The 27,778-nt window shown below is 36.8% G+C and overlaps 2 protein-coding genes across 4 annotated transcripts in view; one reads left to right on the top strand and one right to left on the bottom strand.

Moving 5' to 3' along the window:
• Positions 1 to 47: 47 nt before the first annotated feature.
• Positions 48 to 5,357, top strand: arsa (arylsulfatase A). Its single transcript, XM_016291651.1, has 8 exons — positions 48 to 432; positions 1,277 to 1,517; positions 1,612 to 1,830; positions 2,745 to 2,914; positions 2,989 to 3,113; positions 3,213 to 3,340; positions 4,237 to 4,339; positions 4,431 to 5,357. Exons 1-8 carry the CDS (start codon positions 209 to 211, stop codon positions 4,724 to 4,726), a joined length of 1,506 nt encoding a protein of 501 aa, XP_016147137.1. The 5' UTR covers positions 48 to 208; the 3' UTR covers positions 4,727 to 5,357.
• A 3,621-nt stretch (positions 5,358 to 8,978) lies between these two features.
• LOC107599899 (C-Jun-amino-terminal kinase-interacting protein 2-like) overlaps positions 8,979 to 27,778 on the bottom strand; it is a 36,759-nt gene continuing 17,959 nt past the window's right edge. For all 3 annotated transcript variants that reach the window (XM_016291622.1, XM_016291639.1, XM_016291630.1), the window contains 11 exons: positions 18,068 to 18,292; positions 17,870 to 17,948; positions 17,368 to 17,562; positions 14,852 to 17,188; positions 14,120 to 14,195; positions 13,751 to 13,923; positions 13,446 to 13,555; positions 12,233 to 12,355; positions 11,754 to 11,824; positions 11,516 to 11,614; positions 8,979 to 9,916 (listed from right to left, as the gene is read on the bottom strand). In XM_016291622.1, coding sequence (XP_016147108.1) covers positions 9,844 to 9,916; positions 11,516 to 11,614; positions 11,754 to 11,824; positions 12,233 to 12,355; positions 13,446 to 13,555; positions 13,751 to 13,923; positions 14,120 to 14,195; positions 14,852 to 17,188; positions 17,368 to 17,562; positions 17,870 to 17,948; positions 18,068 to 18,292 — 3,561 coding nt within the window. In that variant the 3' untranslated portion in view covers positions 8,979 to 9,843. The remainder of the gene's footprint in view (positions 9,917 to 11,515; positions 11,615 to 11,753; positions 11,825 to 12,232; positions 12,356 to 13,445; positions 13,556 to 13,750; positions 13,924 to 14,119; positions 14,196 to 14,851; positions 17,189 to 17,367; positions 17,563 to 17,869; positions 17,949 to 18,067; positions 18,293 to 27,778) is intronic.

The raw sequence follows: 27,778 nt of genomic DNA, 5'->3' as shown, positions 1-27,778 counted from the left end.
ACCACATATCCCATCAGCCCCCTGACCGCGTGTCGGTGATCACATGATCCACACGGAAAACACACGAAAGACTCCAGTGAGATGTGAATGACAGCAATAAACTGAGGGCAAAGGAAGGAGCTGAGGCTGATAACAGAGCAGGAACTTTCATGCTACCTAAATACCGTTTTCAGACATGTTTAAGATTGTGTAAACTGCGTGTCAGATTATGGATTTAAGGAGTGTAATCGCGTTGTTTGCACTGATCACAGCTCAGTGTGCGCGCGCATCGCCGCCGAACTTTGTGCTGCTGTTCGCGGATGATTTGGGTTACGGTGATCTGGGGTGTTTCGGACACCCGAGCTCTCTCACCCCGAATTTAGACCGACTGGCGGCGCGCGGGCTGCGTTTTACCGACTTCTACGTCACGAGTTCCGTGTGCAGCCCCTCCAGGTAAAACCAAATGCATCATTTTTGTTTCTTGAGAAAAGTCAAACCAAATCCACCTGTTATCCAGCCTATGATCAGTATACTTTCATTTATATTCATGCATTCATTTGTACACCTGCTTTTGAGAATTTTTGAATCACCTTCCAGTTTCCAATTTTGTATTTTTATTTATTTTGTAATATTTTATTACGAAATTGTAAATATTATTTATAAATAATAAATTAAATCGTTTTTTAAATAATATTTTTAGTTTATATGTTGTCGTTGTTGTTTTTTTTCACTTGATGTATTGATTATATCTCTTATAGATGTCATATTGTACTATTAGTAGGCCTGCTATTTCTGCAATAATTATGAATTTTTTTATTATTTTATTATTATTATTAATTATTTTTAAACATACTACTAACAGGCCAACTGCTATTTCTGCTATAATTACTTTTTTTTTATCAGAAAAACACTGTCCCTTGATTTATTGTCAAATTGATTAGATATCTTATATAACCATCGACTTTACATAATCCATAATTGATCATTTAGTGTCTGGCACAGAAGATGGCGCCAAAATACAGGGTAATATTCATCGACTTTGTTTTGAAAATATCATAAGCATACTACTAATAGGTCTACTATTTCTGCAGTATTCAATATGTATATTATGCACAGTATATGTATTTTCTGTATGCAAGAAATACTGTGGCCTAAATTAAAAAAAATTGTGTATATATTAAGCTTGACCTTCTATTTCCCTTATGATGAATGAACCAACATCAACCTGACCTCATTCTGACCACATGTTATTGTACTAATGCGCACCATTCTTTTTTACATACTGTTTTTGGTCCAGGGCAGCCTTGCTAACGGGTCGCTATCAGACTCGATCCGGGATCTATCCTGGTGTGCTCTATCCGGGCTCAAAAGGGGGTCTCCCGCTCAACGAGACCACTGTCGCAGAGGTGCTTAAATCTAAGGGTTACGCTACAGCCATAATGGGCAAATGGCACCTGGGCGTCGGGCTGAATGGCACTTACCTGCCCACCCGACAGGGCTTTGACAGTTATCTCGGTATCCCATACTCACACGACCAGGTCATTATGTTTTCTTGAAATATTCACAGTTTTATCTATATTTTTAATGCAGGAGTGTCATCTGATTAATTTTGTTGCTCTCTCTCTATCAAAGGGTCCCTGTCAGAATCTCACGTGTTTCCCTCCGGATGTGAAGTGCTATGGCTTCTGTGATCAGGGTGTTGTAACTGTACCTCTCATGTTTAATGAGAATATCAAGCAGCAGCCTGCAGACTTCCTGCAGCTTGAGAAGGCCTACAGTGAATTTGCCTCTCAGTTCATCAGTGTTGCTGTCCAAAATAAGCACCCGTTCTTCCTGTACTATCCTTCACATGTGAGTCAAAACTACACTCTTAATCAATTCATTTTTGTAATTTTTTATGCAATTGCTTGCATGTCTCTAAAGGAGTCTGAAAAGGAGTACTAGAGTATTTCATAATATGTCATTTATATATTATAAAGTTTCTTATAATGCTTGTTATTGAAAAAATAAGTATGTAAACTCTTATATTTATTTTTAATAAATTTAATTCCAACTTTGGGTAAAAATGCTTTAATGTGTCGAGAGAGTCAAAAAGAAACAAGGTGCTATGAACTTAAGTGATCATTTTAAAATAATTTTATGAAGGCATCCCTTGAAGCATTGCGAATGTTGTAATTTAATAAAAACGAAAATATAAAACTAGATTTATAGTCAGGGATTTTTTCATATATATATATATATATAATTGTATTATTTATTTATTTATTGCAAAATATTAAAATATACAAAAATATAAGTTGTTTGGGAATGTAGGGAGGACTTGATTATGTTATTCACAATGCTTCATGGGAGTGTCTGATTACTTCTTTTGGCACAGTTCCTATTTCCAGTGACTTTTCTGATTGGATGAGCCAAAGAGGATTGTGGGTAGTGTAGTTCTTCAGATAATTGGACTTTAACTAAACTAAATAATAATGAGCAAAATAATTCAGATGAATAAATAATGATTTAAATATTAAAATAAATTATAAAGATTAATTAAATTTTTTTTTTCCTTTTTAAATTTAAATAAATAAAATTAAAGTCAAAAGTGGAAATCGCACTGATTTTCTAAAGGTTTCTATGCTGTTTAGCATCATTTAACAATCTCAGAGCTCATAGTAGGTCTTTCTTGAAAGATTTACTAAATGTATTTTCAAATAAATGGGAGTTTCACTTTTACCAGAATGTTATGATCTTAATGAGTTTTTGCCTGGTCTCTCCAGCACACACACTACCCTCAGTATGCAGGTGCAGACTATGCAGGGAAGTCTCCTCGTGGGCCGTTCGGTGACTCTCTGATGGAGTTTGATGGCACTGTGGGGAAGATTCTGCAAACTCTGGAGGAGACGGGTGTGATCAACAACACTCTCATCTTCTTCACTGGTGACAACGGGTAGGTGTTTCTTCTTAGTCCATGCTTTGTGTCTTTCCATTTGCCTTAACATCTATATTTGTGTGCATTCCCAGGCCAGAGCTCATGCGGAAGTCTCGTGGGGGAAACGCAGGACTGATGAAATGTGGCAAAGGCACGACTTACGAAGGAGGAATGAGAGAGCCGGCCATCGCATATTGGCCTGGATCCATCCAACCAGGTGCTCAGAGATAAACAGTCCTGCGTCTGAATCCAGCAGCAAGAAATATACAATGTTTTCATGAAATGGATTTAATGTATATGTTCCCATCATTCGAAGGTGTGACCCGTGCTCTGGCCAGCTCTTTGGACATTCTGCCCACCTTTGCCAAGCTGGCTGGAGCTGCGTTACCTGATGTTCAACTAGACGGGGTCGACATGACAAACATCCTGTTGAATCACGGACCGGTAAGAGAAAAAATGATCAAAAGTGAAATATATTTACATAAACACTTACAGTTATACATTCGTTATTTTTCACAAGTATGGGGTCAGCAAGATTAGTAAAACATGATTTTCACAGAAGTCTTTTGTGTTCACCAAGGCTGCCTTTATTTCAACAACAATACAGGAAAAACAGTAATATTATGAAATATAATTTTTCTATTAATACTTAAAAATGTCATTTATTACTGTGATGCAAAGCTGAATTTTGAGCATTGTTACTCCAGTCTTCAGTGTCACAGGATCATTCAGAAATCATTCTAATATGCTGATTATATATATATATAATATTTGTTTGTTTTTTGTAAAAATGTCTTTTATGTCAGTCTTTACTGTCACTTCTGATCAATTTAATGCATCCTTGCTGAACAAAATAATAATTTATTAAAAAATATATATTTTTGAACAGTAGTGTATATTTATATATATTTAGGTCTTTCTCTAAGCATACAGGAAGCATTCTTGCTTTCAGTCTGAGTAGTTAACCTTCATATACACCCATTAGACATACATCTTTGACCATAACATCACAGAATCTCAGTTGTTTTATAGTGTATTGTTCCATTATAGATTTTGGAGACTATATAAAATGGTTAAATGAATAGTTAACCAAATATCTCTGTCATTATTTATTTTACTTAAATACTTACTCTTTTACCTTGAACAAGCACTGGCAATGAGCCTGCGCTTTTTTTGAGACCCTGCTCTACTCTGTTGCACTACTCTGTCTAGCTTTTTGTTATTTTTTCACTACGTCTGTAAGGATATGTAAGTGACAAATAAACCTGAAACTGCATGTACTCCTCCAAAATGGGCCAAAATGTCATTTTGTCAAGCGAGCCTTGTTACTGATGTTTCAGAGTGAAAGACAGGCCATCTTTTACTACCCGACTAATCCAAGTGAGAAGTATAGTGTGTTTGCGGTGAGATGGACAAATTTCAAAGCACATTACTATACACAGGGTAAGTTCATTATTTCTTACTCTATATAAACCTCACCTTCCTACCTCTCCTTCCTGTTTATTTCTGTTATGTCTTTTTCCTCATAACTCAGGTGCAATTCACAGTCAAAGCACCCCAGACAGCAACTGCTCATCACTTCCCCTCCTGCATCATGATCCTCCTTTACTATATAACTTGGAGGCAGACCCCTCAGAATACTATAACCTCAACAGTGCCGAATGGGACTCTGTGCTCAAGCAAATCCAGGCCGTCAAGGAGCACTTTGAGGCTTCTATGGTGTTTGGAGAGAGTGAGATTGCCAAAGGGAGAGACTCTGCACTCGAGCCCTGCTGCATTCCTAATTGCACCCCTAAACCTGAATGCTGCCACTGCACTTCTGCGCTTTGAATGGAAGCAGCGGCAAGCCGGCACACTGCCAAAACCCAGCACCACCACAATAACATGAAATTACAATTCACAAGCCATCCGAAAGACCGTTGATTTTCTTGCGATGAAAAAGCATAACTTTTCTGGAATCTTGTTCAGGTTAGGTTCTTTGTTGAAGGAAAACAAATGAAAATATTTTATAAAAAATACAGTGTTACAGTTATTAATTTTCTCTCTCATCTCTCAGTTTGCAGACCAAAATGTGGCTCTGACTAGTTCACTGATATAATAATAGGCTGTTAACAGTGACTTGTTTCAAAGGGAATAGAGGAGTATTACAGTTATGAAAGGTGTTTATTGTTAAGCACAAATGTATGAATGTTTATGTCATACTGTCCTTTAAGATTCATTCAATATCAGTCTGCGTTTAACACTGAATCTTAATTGTGGAGTGATATTTAGAAATAAAAGGAAGTTATAGAACACAGGTCTTGAGATATTTTATTCCTCCTCATCAAACGTACAGTATACAAGGCTGAACTAGCTGAATGGCAACTCATTTATTAGAGAGTATAGAAAAATGCTTATATTAATATACTAATTAAATATGTATATTACCACATTATATTTGCATGGTAGAAATTAAACAGTGCAAATTAAAAAGCTCTTTTTTTTTTACTAGGGCAGTGATTTTTATTCTTTTCAACTCAAAGGCCCTTCATAATATTTGAACGCCCTACCCCACCAAAAATATTGATATATTAAATATGAGATATTAAATTAATAATGATTCATTTTGTAATTCTAGAAGTTAAGCGCTGTATGTTCTTAAATAAAACCATAGTTGAGGAGAAAAATAAACTTGATTTTGTGTTTTTTAGCATTTTAATTGAGAAGTAGATTATTTTAACATTTGCCATTTAAAGACAGCCTCAAATGTAGATGACAAACATGACACAGAGAACTTACAGAGTTGACATCCACCAGCATCAGTCCCACAAAGCGGCGAAGTGTCACCTTTGCCAAGCAAACTCAAAAGCAGGGTTATTATAGTTAACTGAATCTAAAAAATAAATACTAAAATATATGTTGCTTGAAATAAAATGAATTGTTTTATTTAAATTGGTGTACCAAAATAAATAAAACTAAAAACAAACAAAAATTAATAAAAAAAAACTATACAAACGTCTTTTAGAAATAACAACACAATGACTAAAACGTTAAAATTAAATTAAATATAAAAATAATATAAAAACTTAATTTCAAAATATTAATAAAATATTTTATCAATTCAATATATTAATAAAAAACTGTAATAGTATCTAAAATAACACTGCTCAGAAACACTTTGGTGACATCAAGCATATAGTATTTTATTCATAAGACCAAATCCATGACAAGGCAGTGAGATTTTTTTTTCTTTTTTCTTTTATCTTTACAAGTTGTCATTTTTAAAGACACAAGATACATAGTTTTGTCATACTGAAGCTGTTTCCGTTATACAGTGAAGGACTGAATTATGTACGGTTTAGTCCAGAACTTTGTATTTCTTGTAATTGTGTTTCAGCTACCCAAGCTTAAGTAATCAAGAAGTATTAGATGCTCTGCCTGAATGTGTTAGGGGTTTCACGGCCAATTTGTCACTACAAATTGCTAAAGTGAAGGCTCAAATATTTAAGATATTCATTTACTGTATGAACACACAAAAAAATGTAATGTAACAGTCATTACTAAGGATTTAGAGCTCTGATTGATATTCGTTCATAAATGAGACAAAATTGCTGATTTGACCCATTCAATTCAATGATGAATGAGTTTTTGGGCATTCGATGCAGGTCTGTTTGTGAGTGAAGATCTGACGGATCTGTTAGAACGCCAGCGATTGCATGTTATTCCGCACATGGTGACCACACATCCAACAACTGATGTATACCAATGTAAAGCAGATAAAGGAAAGATACAAATACTAATTCAAAGCTATTTATATCTTTTCACCCCATCACAGTTGGCTTTTGGTTGTAAGATTGTTATAGTCAACATTATTATATTATTTCTTTTTAAATTACATATTAATCTCAATAACATACTCAACAGAAAGGACACAGCATGGTGATCCTGACTCTAGAATATTTACAGCAATCTAACCAAAAACAAGACACATTTAAAACATAAAACTGTTTCCGTGAGAGTGTCACCTTCACAAATGAACGGGTAACCATGGAAACAGATTGCAGGCTCAAGTTTGCAGGGAACGTTGGGTTGTGTTCAAAATAGTATACTATCCATACTAGTATACACCAGTGCAGTGTGCATGAAAAATGCAGATGTTTTGCCAAAATGTGCAATATAAAAGAACAGGCGCTGAATCCCTCAATGCAGGATTTAGTACATGAAATATCAGCTGTGATGTTTGTCATCTCCTTGATTTATTATTTTGACAGACTGATAAATCTTAAGACGGATTTCTGCGTTTAAAATGCAAAAATAAGCATTTTTATTTCCAAAATGATTACTTGCTGAATTAACATGCAATGTAATGAGGTTTACACAGTATGTAGTATGCTAATATTCCGCTTCATTCCAAACGCAGCCCTTCATTTCTAGATAATAAAACAGGCAGTTACCTGACAGGATGTGATGAAAAAAAATGTCTTAAATATGCCATCTCTTCATAATTTTGACCTATCCGTGTCCCACATATAGCATCTTGGACATATCAAGCCATTTTTAAATAGAACTACACACGTTTTCCTGTAATATTACCTGAATGTTTTTACATCATGATTCTGATTGTGAGCTGCTGCATGGCCCTGGATTGCATTCAGCAGATTGAATGAGGTAAATATTATTGTAGGTCATTATTGTATGAAGCCAGCAGGGGGATCTGCTCTGTTCAGTCTCAGCAGCGCCGGTCAAGGTCAGGACAAGGGCTAGTTAGAAATAAGAGAGCTGAACAATCGCATCTACCGATCGGCATCTGTGACCGACTCAGAGAGACAAAACAATACATGAGGATTGTTTTCTGATGTCCTGAGCTTATTATATTATCACATGGCATCTACATAAATGACATTCACTTATTCATTGCTTCACAGGACAGAATAAGGGTATATTATTATTTAGCGGTGTAATGTGAAGCAGTATTTGTCTTGCAAATTAACTGAGCAGTAAATTATCCAGTCCACTGGTAAAATACTCCTGCATTCAGTGTGTTTCCCAATGAACAGGGACAGTATTTTTACTCGTTATGCTTACGGTCTATAAGCACTGCATCGCTCTGAAATATCTACCTGCAAATGTTGAAAGCATGAGAGGTAGGCTATATCAGGCTTAAAAGTGTCAATCCAACCTGACGATCATACAAGACAGCAAACAATAGTAAGTAGAGGGGCTGTCAGCTTTGAGAGCTGGAGAAATATTATCTGACTGAATGCCCAAAGGACTGTGCTATAGCTTAGCCAATCGGATGAATCACACAAAGTCGATATCCGAGTAATATTTTACCCCAAAATTACATTAAAAATATATACATTTTATTGTGCATGAAGAAAATAAAGCCTATTTTCTGATTGTTTCTTGACAATTAAGCACATTTCCTCACCTCACCCTCCATTATTATTATTATTATTATTACTAATTATATGAATAAATATTGATATGGATGATATAATCATTGTAAATTATTTATATATGTGACCCTGGAGCACAAAACCAGTCATAAGGGTCCATTTTTCGAAATTGAGATTTATACATCATCTGAAAGCTGAATAAATAGGTTTGTTAGGATAGGACAATATTTGGCCGAGATACAACTATTTGAAAATCTGGAATCTGAGGGTGCAAAAAAATCTAAATATTGAGAAAATCACCTTTAGAGTTGTCCAAGTGAAGTTCTTAGCAATGCATATGACTAATCAAAAATGAAGTTTTAATATATTTACAGTAGGAAATGTACAAAATATCTTCATGGAACATGATCTTTACTTAATATCCTAATGATTTTTGGCATAAAAGAAAAATCTATAATTTTGACCCATACAATGTATTTTTGGCTATTGCTACAAATACACCCGAGCGACTTAAGACTGGTTTTGTGCTCCAGGGTCACATATAATGGTAATATTTGTAGCACAGCCCTAATTGCATGCTGATTTGAAATAAAATATTGAATTACAGTAATTGTGGGTGTTAAAAAATTATATGAAAGTAATGTCACGGTTGCAAAAAAATAATCATCTTTGCACAAAATATAATTTCTTAATTGTTTATTGTGATTTTGGGGTCAAATATGTTCCAGATATGACTTGATGAGACTCACCGAACCATCTTTAGATCCATCTACACCCAGCCTGCCGACCTGCAATCCGTCCCACTTTTTCATTCGCAGACAGATGGCGCAGGATACTTGCATACCGTGATGTATTGTAGCATCTGTATTCACCTACAGTTATCTCTATTTATACAGTATTTACATCGCGGTAAAATCAGAAACGTACAGTAAGCCTTCTAATACATCGGAACAGACAATCTGTAGACCTATCAATGATTCCAGGTCACGTCCTACTGCCCTGTCCTGTTTAGTACAAACCCAGTTCAGCAATGTATCAGAATCGGACAAATACATATTTACAAACAATCCTGGTCTTCAGATTCAAACCTCTGATCGCCTTTTGCTTTTAGACATTGTTAGATCTCTCGTGTGTGTATGTGTTTTTGTGAGCATAACCCTCAAAGCCATGCAATCAAACATGTGAAGTCATATTTTGCCTTTTCTACACCAGGACTATATATATATATATATATATATATATATAAAAAAGAAATCGAACTGATGTATCCACCCCAAAACCATGTCCCTAATTATATAGTAGAAAAGTTAAATAAACAAGCAATCCATCTCTGTGAAGAGATTAAATGAATCGATAAACATTTAAATAAATAGACAGACCACTAAGAGCCTATATGTAAAGTATTCAGCTCAGTTCATGTCAAGAGAACAAGAGAAACTGAGGAAGAGAATAAAGAGATGAGGCCTATGTTACATTTGAGAAGGCTGCCAGGCGCCTCGTAGTGGCCAAGCCCAGGAACAGACATCTGTCGTGAGGGACAGCAGTTGCCATGGTTACCCTTTTCCTCCTTTACTCAAGGTAGATATCTTCGGTAGGACAGGCGTACTCTAAGTGCTCCTGGTAGTACTCCTGGAATGCCCGTCTGAAACAAGCACACAGAGACATTCAGAGACGTGATCAGACCATACATTGCGTTTTGTGAACATGGATTTGTTTTGCTTGTGTGTTGCATTGGTCATGTATTGCTAAAAATGCCAGGGTTTCACATTTAGCTGTAATAACTATAATATAACTATAATAACAATAAAAGATTATATATATATATATATATATATCAATTTGATCATATTAAGGAATTTAATAATCATTTAAATAAGGTCAATTTTGATGTAACATGGACTAAACTCAAATTTATTCATTTACTTATTTATTTATTTGCTATTTGTTTTATTTTTAATCTTTTTATTTTTATTTCCACAGGGTGGAGCAGGTTAATGCATATTTTGAGTGTTTGTTTATTTTTTTCAGGCAAATTTCATACCTACCCACCTATCTACTTACTTAATACTTACTTATTAACTTATTTATTCATTCATTCATTCTATGCAGGGTGGAGCAAGTTATTGCATATTTAGTTTTTTCAAGCAAATTCCAAAACAATTTGTTCACAATCAACCAGGATTTAAATAATAAATGAAATAAGGTCGTATATAACTAAATAACCATAATAATTGTATATATGTATTTATTTGTAATTTATATTTTATTTGTAATTTTTGTTTTTTGAAAATAATTTATTCGTTTATTTATTTACCCAGGGAGGAGCAGGTTATTGCATATTGCATAAGGCTTAGCCTTCCCCTGGCCACAGGGACTTGGGGCAAAAATGCCACTAAATTGGATAAAATTGCCCAAACAAAAGAGGAAAACGTCTGCGGAACAAAAGAAGGCTTACGATAAGGCAAGAAGTAGGACCCGTGTAAATATCGGATCAGCTTTCCAGCGTTGGAGAGAACTCAAGAAGCGTGAAGGCCTGCGATCGGACGCCAAGGTTGCTTTGTTTCGCACGGAGCTAAACCATTCATGTTAAAACACACAGTACTACCAAAACACATACCATATTATATGTAACACACATTGCTTTCACTTATTTTGTGTTTGTTTTGGTGATCTGAAATATCAACATTGGCTACCAGAAATCACTTACCCCACCTTTAAGCCCAGCACGCACTATAACACAGAAGCTAGTCACACCAGCTAACTACAAAGCAGGATGCTTTTAAAATAATTTCAACAACGCCACAGAAAACTAAAGCTGTGAGTCTGTACAAGTGTGCAGGTTAATGAGCTCTCGTTATGTGCACTTGTGCTTTTTTTCTTGCGTAATTAACATGATGAAAGCAACGTATTGTCATAAAAACATTTTTAGTTTCTGTTCTTTAACTTTTCCCCTTAATTTCTGTGCTAAATGATAAGGCAGAATAATGTATATGTTCATAAGGTTATATTATGTAATTTGGCAAAGCTAGCTGCCTCCTGCTGGGGCCCATAACTCAGGTCTCCTGTCTGCTCCAAAAGAGAGAAGCTTTAATAATTCACACAGCAATCTGGTCTGTGCTCTGATAATGGAGCAGAGACAGATCACTCATTAATTTCTCTTCTCCTCTCTTCTTTTCTCCTTGGCTCGCTATTCTCATTCTCAAAAGTTTCTTGTGAACGTTATTGTGACGTTTAAACTCACCCCACACACTCAGCTACATGTCTCATGGAGTCCTGAGAGACGAAGACGTGACATGCAAACCTGTTCAGCATCGGGTGCTTGGTGATAAAACCAAAATAACTACAAAAAGACACACAGAGAAAAGGGACCAGTCTTATTTTGGCCTGCAAAATCTTCCAAAATTGATAAAATGCATGAAGACTTGTTTTGGGGTTTACTAAAAGAAATAGAAAGTAGTAATGAATGTGTGTGTATTTACCAGTTGTTTTTAGGATGACATCCACAGAAGGAGATGTTTTTCATTTGGAAGAAGTGACTACATCTGTCAAACTATGAAAAGAAATGAGAAGAGGAATTCTAATAAATCTCAAAATCCAAGCAAAATACTAAATATTTAGATATTCTCACAATGTATATTTAACATCTATGTATTAAATGTGTTTTTTCTAATAAATAGTCATGCACATATAGAAATTAATAGTATTTATTTTATTTTTCAAATTCAGTTATACATGAGATGAAGACTCAAAAAATAAATAAATAAATAAATATTAAAAAGTCAATGAGATCAAATTACTTACTACTGCATACTACTAGCTTTTTTAACCCCATTTATCGGATATTTTGTTTGTAGAATAAATTAATCACAGCTGACTACTGATTGGGTAAACAATCCAGCAGGGCAAAAAAAATGAAAGCTGCACCTTTAAGTTTTCTCTCTTTTTCTCTCTCTCTTACCTCCCCTGAAAGGTCGTACTCGTCATCCAAACTCATGACTAGTTTCACACCCTGCAGGCTTATTTCCAGCTCACAAATAGATGGGGGATGAAGATGCACCGTCCTCTTCCTTGCAATAGCGATCTGAAAGACAAACAAACTAGTGCTGTCATCGATTTAAAAAAAATTATAATTAAATTGCACATTATTTCTGAAATTAATCACGATTAATCCCACCTAAAATTAGTTTTTAAACTTTTATATTGCAAAATTTCCCTTGCAATCTTTAATTAATGTAGAAACAACTAAAAATAAAGTTATCAAACACTAAATTCTAAATTAAACATAGATGAATCCTTAAAGCTACAAAAGTTATTGATTTCCTCTTTTGTTCTTTTTAATTAACAGACATCACAGCAGCAGGGTTATTAGGTTATTTTGGCTGATATTACTTTAAGAGCTGCTGCTGCTGAACATGACGTGGATCTGACACGCTTCGTATTTTCTCTTTACCTTTTCTGGCATGCTTAAAGTCTCTACTAATGAGCTGACGAGTTGAATTGAGTGTGTTAGATGAGGGAGAGTTTTGAAAACCACTGCATTTCAGAGACATGTTCTTAAATGTGACTCATATTTAACAAATATTTACATACATGCACAGTTTTAAGGCAACAATAATCGCCTTTTTTGTTAATTTCATGACTTAGCTGACGACATAACTACGACATTGCATGCTCAGTTTCTTTTGCGCTTTAATATGAAATGATATACAGCGCGCCGGCGCACTTGTGCGTGCAATTGAAGAGCACGTGCTACGAGCAGTTTGATGGCTGACAGGACAGGAAAGTTCGTTTTTACTGACATACTGTATGGCCTGACAACATCTCATCTGATCGCCACCTCACGCTTGTTTGACTAGCGCCTGGCGCTGAGGCGAAGTTGGAGTGCGCGTCTGATGTGGTTGTAAAGATGTTCTGCATCTAAATAAATGCAATTCTTATAAAAAAAAAGAGACAGAAGCAGCAGTTGTGAGTGGGGTAGCAATCCCTAGCTCCGCGTAAAATATTTAACGCCGTTAAACTGAAAAAATTAATTGCATGCGTTAACACGCTAATTTTGACTGCACTAAAACAAACACATGAGTTCTTGTTTGCATCATATGATGTAACATTGTGCATTCAGTAAGTCTCACACAAGTAAAGCACAAACTAATACATTTTCCTGTTTACGGTACCTTCTGCATGGCAGCACACAGGATGCCATTGCCTTGGTGATAAGGAACTTCCACCGAACCCAGGAACTGCACTCGGAAGCTTTCCATCCAAGCAGGGTTCCTCTTCATTGCTATGAAAATACACGTATACAGACAATGCTGACTCACCAAGTGCTTTAACAAAAAGACCAGATGTAAAGGCCAAAGAAATAAAATAAAAATAAAACAGTCACACATTGCTTACTAGAACAACTAGACATTTTTACAGAACTTTATACATATTTTTCCTCACAAAACAAAATGAAAACTTTTTTAAAAATTCTTACTCATCAGGTCTTTTGTTTGGCAAACAACCTCGTGGGCGTAGTATGCTGGGAAAATCCCTCTGGCCCCTGTGCGCATGTTGTACCCACGGTACCAGTAATCATCCTCCTCTTCCTCAACAAATAATGGATCATCAACATCTAACTCCAGCTCATCTGCATGTCGTGGGATGAACCTGAGGCGTGGGCATTAAAACTTGCATTTGCATTGCATGCAATAGATATTATGAGCAGTCAATTAACTGTTTTAACAGATACTATAAAACAAAGATTTCGTTGAGGGTTTGTGATTGAACATTAAACCAGACTGGAACTTTTTGATTAGAGCTACTGTAGGTGTTTTTAGGTTATAGTGTGGGCTGCATTGCTCACCTGAAGACCGCTCTGTGAGTCTGATCTCTTTCTTCTCCATTTATAGTGCACGAGAAAAGCCCAAAGGACTCTGTGCCTGAAACACACATAATGCAGATGCATTATGTCACTGTATATGGAGATATAAGCCCCAAGGTAGACTCTCTGAGTGTGCAAGTGTGTGTGTGTCACAGAGTACTGCAAAACTCATTTAGAAGCAGGTCATACAAAATCCTTCATCTTCTGATGTCATCTCATTAGGATTATTAAATATCCTTTCTGTTCAGCAAGACGGGCTCCTAAATTATGTAAAATGATCATCTAAATCTCTAAAACTGAACTAAAAGGGCTCAGAATAGCTCTGTGAATGGGAGTGAATTTAATATGGTAATTTATTTTGGTAATATACAACAATTTATTTTGTGTTTCCTCCTTGTGCATATTTTTGTATTAAACCTTTACAGTAGCTTTAAAAATGTTGCTTTATTAGTCATAGTTTAATCGTGCAAAAGAGCAAACAATAACAAAGGATAGATTTTTTGGCGCTAAGAAATCTTTCAAAGTGAAAGTTAATGGGGTCCAAAACAACACTGGACCCCATGACTTCCTTTGTAAGGACAAAAAAAAACACATTTTTCAAAACATCTCATTTTGTGTACAGGTTTGGAATGAAATGAAGGTGAATAAATAATGACAGATTTTTGGGTGAACTATCCCTTAACTCTATTGTGCACGGTGTTAAATATCACTTACTGGAGGACCGTGACGTGCTGTTGACAAACACATTGAGGAACTTCTTTGAGAAAGGTAAATCCGCCTCCGGGGAGGAGTCTTCTTCAGAGGAGCTTAACAGCAAATCAGGTCTCATGCCTCTTACCATCTGACCCTGCCCATAAATGTCTTCATCTTCATCAACAACTTCTTCATCACAGATAGTAGAGAGTCCATCACTGTCCTCACTAAGAACAGAGGTACAGCGCTTCAGGCTCACCAGTTCAAGGGTTGTGTTTTCATCCACCACTAGGGTGTACTTCATTGAATCATACGCCAAGGAGTCATTGATGGGCCGGTCGGAAGTTGTGTTCCTCAACTCTCGCACACTCTCATCAATAGGTGGGGAGCTGTCCAAGTAAGCCTCATTTCCGTAGGGTGAAGGTTCCTTGTGAAGATCCTCCAGAAAAGGGGAGGTATCTTGCTCATCTTCATCATTATCTGTCGAGTACGTAAGACTGAAACAGTGATTGGTCTGTGCTGTTGGGATGTCCAATGTAAGGCTGTTTTTGACTTCTGTGATTTGCTGCAAAGTGAGCTGATCGACCCGTGTCTCCCGTCCCTCGTCCTTGTCACTGATTATGCTCTCGCTCAAGCTGGGAGACTCCAGCTCCTTCATTCTCTCAATCATCAAGTCATTATTTGGCTCCTCCTCTTCTTCTTTCTGCTTGTTTTTTAATGAGTTCTGGGATGGGAAGTCCTCCGATTCATGATTCTTTGCCCTCGTTTCGAATTCCTCTGTAAAGATGGGTATAGCGTTGCCATATATGGGGTTGCTAATGTACAGACAAGAGTCCGTTCTCTTGCTTTCCTTCTGTCCCTCTTCAGATACATAGCTGGCTTCTCTCTCCTTCTCTTCATCCAGTCTCATCTCTGAATTTTCAGAGGTCACCTCCTGTGACTTTTCTTCAGATTTCTGCTTTTGTAAATTGCAGAAATCCATCTCATTGAAAGTATCTGTTTCCAGGTCCGATGAGGGTGAGATGGTGTCAGAGATGGAGGCTGAGCGTTTGAGGCACTCTTCTGGGCAGCTGATTGGGTAGGAGCCTTCTGAGATCATCCTGTTGACCAGGTTGCTAAGAAGCCACGGAGAATCAGAGTTTTCACTGAGCTCGTCCTCTGACTCTGACTCTGAGACTCCCTCGCTGTTACCATCATAGTCGTCGACAGAGGGCACGAGTTTAGGGCCAACCGGCAAATAGAAGGAGCGTTTGAAGCTTTCAAGACTGTGGTCAGGCTCAATCTTCAACAACAGCTGCTGAGAGCCACTATCCTCACAGGGGACGGCAGGGGGAAGAGTCTCGTCTGGATCAGCCTGGTGCTCATATCCCTGTTCGTCATCTACATTCTGCAGGCCCATCAGAGCTTGGCCATCATCTAGTTGTAACATGCCTGGGCTGGGATCTAGACCTGCTGAAGGTTCTTGTTTAATTGGGTCAGGTTGACCCAGAAGAAGAGAAGCTTTTAGACCTACAATACCACTGTCCTGCTCAGGGTCCAGCTCCTGGTCCAGTTCTTGGTCTGAGGTTGGGGAGCTGGCTTCTTCAATGGAATTGGTGAGGTGCGAGGAACGCCCGCTGCTAGATTCACTGGTCAGGTCCAGCTCTGTCTCCGAGATAGAGGAAATCATGTTACTAGCAAGTGGACCACATGCAAATGCAGCCTCAATTTCGCCTTCAATATCAGAGTCTGATCCAGGAGAGCTAAGGTCATCGCTGTGGCGGTCTGACTCTGCATAGCGTTTGACATTCATATCAGCAATACCAGGATCGGAAGAAGGAGAAGTTGTGTCATTTGCAGCAGCAGGTTGACCCAGATGCATGTTTCGAGGTTCGTCCATAGCATCAAGGACATCTGATCGACTGGACGACACGTAGCTAGAGACAGAAATTGACTCAGCTGGTTCAATGCAGGGGAACTCAACGTAAGAAGAGGCCTCAGCTTCCTTGCAGGTTTGATCATAGGTATCCTTACTCATGAAGTCAATGTCAAACTCTTTGTCCAGCTCCTCATCCGATAGCGGAGTCTCTGCATCATTACCAAGAGGTGCGGTTGAGGACAGACACCTACTGGTGCCATCATTTTCCAGCTCTGGGTCATCAGCGGTCTCCGTGGTCACAGTATAAGTGTCATTGGGTCGAGAGCGGCAAGGTCGATGTTTGGCATGACCATTCAGGTCATGGTCGACCTCAGTGTCGGAGCACTGGGAAGTGCAGTCATCCACTGAGGGAACAAGCTCACTTAGAGTGGATTCCTCAACATCAGGTTTCACCTCATTCGCCTCAGACCCACTTGACGAGTTATGTTGACCAAAGGAGCCTGGTTTGGAAGATGAGAAAGATATGGAATGAAAAAGAGAGATGGAGGGGAATTGAGATAAGTGGACAAGGAAAGGACAAAATTAAAAATGTTGTTGGAGGCATCGAATATAACCACGATCATGTATATGTTGTATATTAATTTTGATTAGCCATTAGCAACACGATCAGACTTCTTACCGTATTCTGGTCGCTCTCGTCTGTTGCCTTCAAAGTCATACAGCAGCGGCCTTCCAGGTGACTGATGAAGACCACAATGACCTGGTGGGTTTGAGGGTGTACCATTGGCAGAGGCAGTGGTGTCTGGAGTCCCCGGGCACGTAGTAGTTACATGGGAACCATCCTCAAGGCAAGAGTGGTTTGGAGACAAGCAACCTAAAATGTTGAGTAAAATTATTAACAATGGACTACATTTATATCTACAGAAATATCAAGAATAGATATTAATCAATAGAATATGATCAGTGACGTTCTGATGCAATAATTGTATGAATAGTTTAAGTTTGTATAGAGCTTTTTTTTGCAAGCTGTTCATATATTTTGGAATCTGTTTTGGAATTCTGTTTTGGATTATTTTATATTATTGTTACTGATTTTAGCAAATGGCTGCAATATAACAAAGAGTGAAAAAATTAAGGGGGTCTGAATACTTTCCGTACCCACTGTATATAGAAACAATTACCCTGTGAAGTCGGGTTTCGAAGAGAATCCTGCCAGCTTGACTTTCGTGGTGACACGTTGCTGTTGTTGTTCAGGGAGTCCTGAGATTAGGACCAAAAGAAGAGTTTAAATACAGATAACATATGTTTATACACACGCATATATATATATATATATATATATATATATATTGATTTTATCAGGTGTGAGTTAGAGGTACCTGTGAAACTGGCGCAGTCAGGTTTAGAATGGTTGGGCGGCTCTTCAGGGTGCCCAGAATAGGAGAGGGGGGAGGAGATGCTGATGGTGAGGGAGGGGCATCAGGATCTGCATCCTCTTCTTCTTCCTCATCATCTTCATCATCGATCATCTCAAACTCTTGGAAGTCATCTTGGAATGAGCACACTGGGTGGTGGAAATCATTCTTTTCTAGAATTAAGCAGTCCTTTGCAACGAAGAAGAAAAGAAAGGAAAGAAAAAATATTTTAAATATTGTACCTGAAAATAATTTTTAAAATGTCTGGTGTAACACTGTAAAACATTACCATAAAACAATACTGCAGCCTGAAACAGGGGTGACTGAGTGAACCAGTGAAGAGCAATTATACACAAATTCAATATCCGCAAATATCAGTCAGAGCAAATGCTTTTCATGTTTACCATGCATGATTCAGCATGACCTTTTTCTCTGCTGTTAATGTTGTGTTCCATCCATTAGTTGGGCCATATGTTCACCCTGGACTGGATGAAGACTTGACTGCTAGCCAGGCCATAATTTCTGAAACATGTGCTATTATGTATATATAGATCGGTGGTTGCAGGAACAACAAACTCTATCTTGCAGATATGTTTAATGACAAATACAGCATATGTTTATGACTGTAATATTGAAACTAACAGTGAGTTTAAAGGTAAATTTTAGATTTAAAAAACTAATTGAGGTTACAATATGAAATAATTTAGTCATCCTTCAGTTTGTAAAAAATAAAATAAAAATGTATTTACAGTAATGCGCTTAGAATTGAAGTCTATGAGACAATTATACAAGAGAATTTGAAATAAGGAATGTGGGACTGATATTTTTGATGAAGTACATAAAATTCTTTATTTTATAAAAAAAATAAAAATAACTGTAAGTCCATTACTATAAGCTTGTTTTCATATTCACCCAGGAATATTCCTTTATAGTTATAAAACTAAATGTAGGGCGTATACTAAGTGTAGGACGGGACTAGATTTTATCGATCAGTAATTGACTGGTAAGTAAAAAGTGCACGTTACACCCAAACTGAGTCAGACTTAGAGTCAGAGTCTTATTAATCATTCACAATGTATTAAGAAAGTAAATAGGATGAATTTTGAATTAATTTTGTCTTTAAAAGGGAAAGTGGATGGACTGTGGATGGACTGAACAAAGATGAGAGAATCATGTCTTATGGGGAAGGGCAGATGGTGATCGAGGCTAAAGCTCCTCAGGTTTCAGCGCCCTTCCAGGAAAACAAGTCAATGCACTTACATAAGCCTAACGTCTAATATTCACCTCAATTAAGAACCCACAGTTAAAATTCTGTTTGTTGCCTGGCAAATGTGTGTGGGTGATGTCATTAAAAGTCTCACACTGCACTAGATTCACAACCAGCTGGCACTGCAGGGACCTGAATCTATACACCATCTCTCGAACCAAATCAATACCCCTAACTAGCAGCAGTCAAACACACTATGACTGATAACCACACTTAGGAGAGAGACATACATGCTGTAATGCTGTATTGACGTAGTTCTAGCTGTCCGGCATGAGTTAGTGTATAAATGCTCTGTTGAAACTCTATCGTTCTGATATTTCCAAGGACGAGGGCTCACCCCTGACCAGCACTGATTTTACATCCCTACTCAGAGACAGAGTCAGCAAAAAGTTTACACCAGCAAAAAGTGTTCTGCTGAGTCAGCCGAACTCACACAGAAGTCATGAATGAATGCAGTGCTCTCGATGCTGACCGCATAGAGATGAAGAGGAAAAAATAAAAGATGCAGTGTTAGAAGGTAAAGGAAACACCATAAGATTGTCAATAGAGTGAAAAGAGAAGCTTAAAGAGCACACATACACACAAACACGTACAGCACACACACACATCAGCTGTATACTGCAGTAAATGCAGAAAAGAGGTGGGGCCACTGATGTCTCAGACAAGTATCTATACTAATGCAGAAACATTAACTACAGCACAGCACTGCATAATTGAGGGCTCTTGAATAATTCATAAGACAACCTATTCATCAGTTCTGAATGAGTCAGTCAGTGTTGTCCGATTTATTATAGTTAACAAAAAAAAAAGTAAATTTTTCCAGCTAATCATATTTAGTTTACTTTAAATTAGACATAAAACTAAATATATATAATAGATATATATAATAGTATATTATTATGAATCTTAATAGGGAAGACCACGGGTAGTTTTTACAATTTTTTCACACATTTTATTTACCCCAATAAATATTTCTGAAGGTAAGCTTATGTTTATTTTTTTATTTATTCATAAAAGTCTCATATATTAAAGTTGGAAAAGGGAAGGGAAGGGAAGCAGTGCTCAGGAAAGGAAAGGAAAGGCATGAATATTTTTACTGTCAGTGCCTAGGGGAAAAAATATAGTTCACTGAACATACGTTAACAACATGTCCCTGTACTGAAAATCTACCATTTAATGCTCTTAATTTTTTTTTATTAATTGTAGAAAAAATGAATTAAAATATAAAATGTTCAGTTAAAATCCACTTTCATTATACAGTTCATTATTCATAATATTGAGTTCATAACTCTTGTCTGAATGTATGTCAGATTTGACTCAAAACCTGAGATATAGTTCTTGAGACAACTTCCCCATGTAACTCTTCCTTGTCAACCCTATATATGCAACCCTATATAAGATTCCAATTATAAAATAAGAAATACTCCCCCAAAAATATCCAATAAAACAAATGAAAAAAAAGGTCCAATAATAAAATACTGTGAAAACAGAAATAAAGGTCAATACAGTGTTAGCAGGAATCGCCCGCCTATACATGCTCCACCCAGCTCCACCCTCTGAGCTGATGACATCCTCTGGGGTTCTGAGCCACAGTACCGCTCAGTTTAACAGATTGCAATGTGATGAAATGTTACCAGCTAATTATTTCCACTGTATACATGCGTAAGAAAGCCGATGTGTAAGAAATTAACAAACAAATGTACATAGAACAACAAACACGTACTGAGTTTTCACACACACACACACACACACACACACACACACACACACTCTCTCTCTCTTTCTCTCACACACACACAAAGTGTGAAAACATCTCACGCTCTTGTCTTTGATCTCTCATTATGAGCAGTTTGGACAGACACTAAGATGACACATCTCAGGCTGCTTAGCTAATCCCTCTCTCTCTCACACACACACAGTCATCAAACACTATAAAACAGCATTTTAAGGACAAAAACCTGACGAATGTCTTCAAACATCTGAACAATGTTGTGAGGTTTGGTAAGTATAAGCGGAACAACTGACAAATGTTCTGAGGTGTGCAATTATTTTCAGGGAAACGCAAGGCAAAAGTAGTTCCAGGCAGGTTTTGACCGCATTACATGTCCATTTCACTTTGCCAAATGATTTCAGTTATTTCAAATGTCCTTACGGCTTACAACAGAAAAAGAACCAAAGCCAACAATGAAACTGACCAAGCAAATAAATATAGTAAACAACAACATAAAACGACAAATTATTCCATCAATCAAAACTGACCATATTTAATTAGTGTAAACACATTATTAGACTGGTATTATTATTAGAAGCAGTGCCCTATATGATTTTAAGATAAATATTCTGTTTCATTAAGAAATATGTCAGATTACGTAAGTTAAATGTGTTGTGATTGCCATTTGTAGCATTTGGACCAATCAGACACACAACTTTTTGTTATATTTAACAAATAATATCTAACTCCCCCTCACCTAACCAAATGGCCAATTACGAGGGTCTATGGACCCTTCCCCCGAAATGCACCTAACACCTCAGAAAAGCAGAACAGGCCTCTGGTTCCCTGGTAACCAATGCTGATATCACTGGTTTTATGGCCTAAAGGAATGCGGGCAGACAAACTCCCTCATTTTCCTCATAAGAAAGACACATAATGCCCAGAGAAATGGACTGTTCTCTAATTAATTCATAGGAAAACCTTTCTTTGATTGAATACACATATCCTTCAGGTCATTGTGTATACCATTACTGTTCTTGTATATTGTCTGTTGTAGTGTATCATGCTTACGATAAACCACTCATTCATATAAGTAACTCTACCATGTCTAGTATCTATGAATTCGTCTTCGGATGATCTAACTGAGAGTGCATATTACATGCTGATACCTCTGCAACATATGGATGTTCTAAGAATCATTACTAATTTCTGCATCAACACTCAAGTGAATTACATATGCAAAATACCATGCTTCGAGACAAAGGGCCATAAAAACGCAGAACTCCCACTTGAGATTCCGGACTTCCCCATTGGGCAAGCCCATCTTGAGAGGCGTGAATCTCTGCAGGCTTTAAAGGCCACACTTCAAGAGACCCGCCCCAGTCGGTGGTTCGGTCAGATGCAGTTGAAGATGTGAGAAAATGCTTGAGGATACCAAAGCATTGTGCCAGGCCTTTCTTTGGCCTAGTCCTTTCCATTCATCAAGTGACACTGACTCAAACTGGTTCTTTTCATCGACCCGAATTCAGCAAAGATCAACGGGAAGCTTTAAGATTTGCATTAGGAATCTCTTTCAGACCGCCGAGACTTGCTAAGTATCAAACTTAGTCTTATTAATTGATATATTAAGTATCAGTTACACCTTTTTACAAGGTTTGTTTGAACTAAGAATCTGACGTTTTCCCTCAGGTTTTAGATCTGCTGAATAGTTCCATAGTTCCATAAAATTCATTCTTTATGCCTCTTTCTATGCTGAGTTAAACTTTAACCCTTTCCTATACCAACTGTATGTGTGTGTGTGTGTGTGTGTGTATGTGTATGTTAGACCAGCTTAATGTGTTTATGTAGTATGTTAGACTAGTTTAAGTGTTTATGTAGTTAATAAAACCTTACTTGTATCACACTTGACGTGTTCATTGTTTGCTCATAACCGGAGTCACTAATCATGCAGATTTACGTTACAAGCTTGTAGAATTGTACAGTAAGAAAGTTATTTCCCTTAACCAGGAAATTAACGTTCTTGGAATTGACAAGACAGTTGACCCTGAGAGGTCAGCTAAATATCTACAGCGGATCTAAAATATGAATAGTTAATTATAACTAGTTATGGTTAATTATTCATATTTCCCCATGAGCTGATTCGCTACACATTTCATGTTGTTTTTCCAATAATGCACACTACTCTGTTTAGTTACTGTTCATCAACAGCATACTGTAGCATGCAAAACCTCAGAAACCCAAATCTGTTAAATGTACTCTGAGAGCTGGAGCTCTGTGTGACAGAATGAATAATCCATGAAGAAAGTGAGAGAGAGTGTGAGAAAGCTGGAGAGAGGGAGTTGAGGGTGTTTGGAATGATGGAATTGTTGGCTGGAAATGATCTGTACAAGAATCATTCTAGAAATATTAATGTCAAAATGTCACAATCGTTCCTTACTGGCACAATGCATGCCGCCATAAACAGCCAAAATGTATTTATCTATATCTTACAGCATGTGTGTAGGTGTGTTTTTGTCACGAGATGTGTGATATGGAATGTCAAAAACTTCAGATTCAAGCTGCAAAAGAAAAATTACACAAATTTGAACACCTACTACTATACTAAATTGTGGGCTCTCTGAAAGATATAACAGAAATCACACAAATAAAAATAATGTTTTCAAATAAGGCATTAAACGAAAAATGGATAAAACAAAAATCTGAGAAACTGATTTTTTAAGAGAGACGCAGATGAGCGGACATCACTAGAGATATACAGTCTGATATACAGTATCTCTTCCTTTGAAACTGCAGGACTTTAATCTGTTACCAGAGAGGTAGAAGAACACCATATTTTGAGATTTTACAAATATTTTTTCTTTCTAAAAAGATCAGTTACGCAGCTATTGAAAGCTCACTGAGCTTTGTCAAATAGTAGTCAAATAATGTCAAATAGTATAAATGTACAAATATCGTTTCTATCCCAGTTACGTCAGGAACACATCCGCATGGTAGAAAATCGGCATTACAATCAGTTCACAAATATAAGCTCTGCCTCCTTAGTTACTGTTGCTAACCTGTCAAACATTCCTAGCAATTGCATACAGTTACTAAAAAAGGCTACAGTATGCCATGGAAGGCTATATGAAAAGTGAAATTGGACAAATTTGATTTTTGATTCAGATTTAAAGCAAAAACTTATCAGAGATAACAAAAAAATAAATTTTATTTTTTTTTTACAAATTATGTAAAAGGGTTAAAAAGGTAATTACTATTTATTTAATTAATTTTTTATAAATTTCTTTAACTGTTGAAATGAAAAGCACAATCAGACGAGTCAAAAGGATATTTCATTCTTTCTTTAGGAGTTTTTAAATCATATAAAAATGTGTATCACACTAGAGATGACACCTCAAAACAATACTAATATGAGGTTATACAACCAATGAAATCTAAAAAGTATTTCCAAACCTTCAACTATTGTTCGTAAAAATCTTGAAGGTTTCTTATGTAACTGTTCTTAGTGGCACATTGGAGGCACAGAGGATGTCTTCTGTGATTTCGTAGTCTCTAGTTGCATAGACAAGGGACAGGCCCTTCAAACACGTTGCAGTGTTGCTTCCACGTGACATAATCCTGTGGGACAGGCGTTTGTGTGTGTATGTGTGTGCTGAATTAGAGCCGCTAACTGTGTCAAAAAAAGAAAAACTGTAGCCTGACACACTGGATGGACTCTGCCGCCCACTTTGAGATCAACCAACCAATCAATAAATGACCAGCCTATGGACCGTCCAATCACCATCCAGAACCAACTAATCAGTCTGCCTACATACCGAACAATCTGAGGTCACTGCATCATGCAGATTTACGTTACAAGCTTGTAGAATTGTACAGTAAGAAAGTTATTTCCCTTAACCAGGAAATTAACGTTCTTGGAATTGACAAGACAGTTGACCCTGAGAGGTCAGCTAAATATCTACAGCGGATCTAAAATATGAATAGTTAATTATAACTAGTTATGGTTAATTATTCATATTTCCCCATGAGCTGATTCGCTACACATTTCATGTTGTTTTTCCAATAATGCACACTACTCTGTTTAGTTACTGTTCATCAACAGCATACTGTAGCATGCAAAACCTCAGAAACCCAAATCTGTTAAATGTACTCTGAGAGCTGGAGCTCTGTGTGACAGAATGAATAATCCATGAAGAAAGTGAGAGAGAGTGTGAGAAAGCTGGAGAGAGGGAGTTGAGGGTGTTTGGAATGATGGAATTGTTGGCTGGAAATGATCTGTACAAGAATCATTCTAGAAATATTAATGTCAAAATGTCACAATCGTTCCTTACTGGCACAATGCATGCCGCCATAAACAGCCAAAATGTATTTATCTATATCTTACAGCATGTGTGTAGGTGTGTTTTTGTCACGAGATGTGTGATATGGAATGTCAAAAACTTCAGATTCAAGCTGCAAAAGAAAAATTACACAAATATGAACACCTACTTCTATACTAAATTGTGGGCTCTCTGAAAGATCTAACAGAAATCACACAAATAAAAAATAATGTTTTCAAATAAGGCATTAAACGAAAAATGGATAAAACTAAAATCTGAGAAACTGATTTTTTAAGAGAGACGCAGATGAGCGGACATCACTAGAGAGGCGAGTCTGATATACAGTATCTCTTCCTTTGAAACTGCAGGACTTTAATCTGTTACCAGAGAGGTAGAAGAACACCATATTTTGAGATTTTACAAATATTTTTTCTTTCTAAAAAGATCAGTTACGCAGCTAGTGAAAGCTCACTGAGCTTTGTCAAATAGTAGTCAAATAATGTCAAATAGTATAAATGTACAAATATCGTTTCTATCCCAGTTACGTCAGGAACACATCCGCATGGTAGAAAATCGGCATTACAATCAGTTCACAAATATAAGCTCTGCCTCCTTAGTTACTGTTGCTAACCTGTCAAACATTCCTAGCAATTGCATACAGTTACTAAAAAAGGCTACAGTATGCCATGGAAGGCTATATGAAAAGTGAAATTGGACAAATTTGATTTTTGATTCAGATTTAAAGCAAAAACTTATCAGAGATAACAAAAAAATAAATTTTATTTTTTTTTTACAAATTATGTAAAAGGGTTAAAAAGGTAATTACTATTTATTTAATTAATTTTTTATAAATTTCTTTAACTGTTGAAATGAAAAGCACAATCAGACGAGTCAAAAGGATATTTCATTCTTTCTTTAGGAGTTTTTAAATCATATAAAAATGTGTATCACACTAGAGATGACACCTCAAAACAATACTAATATGAGGTTATACAACCAATGAAATCTAAAAAGTATTTCCAAACCTTCAACTATTGTTCGTAAAAATCTTGAAGGTTTCTTATGTAACTGTTCTTAGTGGCACATTGGAGGCACAGAGGATGTCTTCTGTGATTTCGTAGTCTCTAGTTGCATAGACAAGGGACAGGCCCTTCAAACACGTTGCAGTGTTGCTTCCACGTGACATAATCCTGTGGGACAGGCGTTTGTGTGTGTATGTGTGTGCTGAATTAGAGCCGCTAACTGTGTCAAAAAAAGAAAAACTGTAGCCTGACACACTGGATGGACTCTGCCGCCCACTTTGAGATCAACCAACCAATCAATAAATGACCAGCCTATGGACCGTCCAATCACCATCCAGAACCAACTAATCAGTCTGCCTACATACCGAACAATCTGAGGTCACTGCATGCTATGATGCCCACAGACTGCAAATGTGTGTATCGAATCACTCCATTTAAATCAATTTGAAAAACCAAAGGTACGTGAGGTGTTATAGTCGAAACAATACATGAACGTTTGAATATTTTGCAGAGAACACAAGCAGAAAAAAATTAGGAGCAGGGTGAGGAAGAGGAAGTGGTTTTGTTGTAATAGGACTGAGGTGCAGAAAGCTGAGAAGAGTTCTGCATAGCAGCAAATTTCACTGGGTCACCAGCCCTTCTACTGCAGCCATGGCACACCGCCACCACAATAAAACATTTACAATCCCTCAATGCAGCCAGCACACAGACATAGTATCAAATTTAAATATTTCCACAATCACACTCCTACATTTGGGTGTTTTACAGTAGTTCAATATAAATTAATGTTTTCGTTCCATTGGATGTTAACATTCAGAATTCAACTGAGAATGTTTTTTTAAAGGTAAATCCTGAATTCGAGTTGAATTTGAATTGACGTAGCAAACATGACACAGAATTGCATCAAAAATCTGAATGTAAGGGATTAGAATTGAGTATGGAAGTAGAACTGATTCAAAGGAATTGAAATTCAGAGAAATTCATATAACTGTAATTTTTGTAATAGAAAAGTAAAGTCTGTTAAAGCAGACTTTGAATCTTGGCTTTTTGGAAAACATTTAAAAAGTGTTCAAATTGAAGGTTTATAGGCATTACTGGCAGATGGATGGAAGGGTGGATGGGTGGATGGATGGACAGATAGACCAAGAGCAAATAGACAATAACGACAGAGAGACAGATGGAGCGACAGAGATAGATAGATAGATAGATAGATAGATAGATAGATAGATAGATAGATAGATAGATAGATAGATAGATAGATAGATAGATAGATAGATAGATAGATAGATAGGATAAAAAACATAAAACAAAACAAAATTAAATAGACAAAAAACAAAAAATAAAATCATGCATCGTAAA

This window comes from Sinocyclocheilus grahami, unplaced genomic scaffold, assembly GCF_001515645.1.
Source record: "Sinocyclocheilus grahami isolate Dianchi unplaced genomic scaffold, SAMN03320097.WGS_v1.1 scaffold14.1, whole genome shotgun sequence".
Taxonomy (NCBI): domain Eukaryota; kingdom Metazoa; phylum Chordata; class Actinopteri; order Cypriniformes; family Cyprinidae; genus Sinocyclocheilus; species Sinocyclocheilus grahami.
This window is presented reverse-complemented; position numbering and strand designations above follow the sequence as displayed.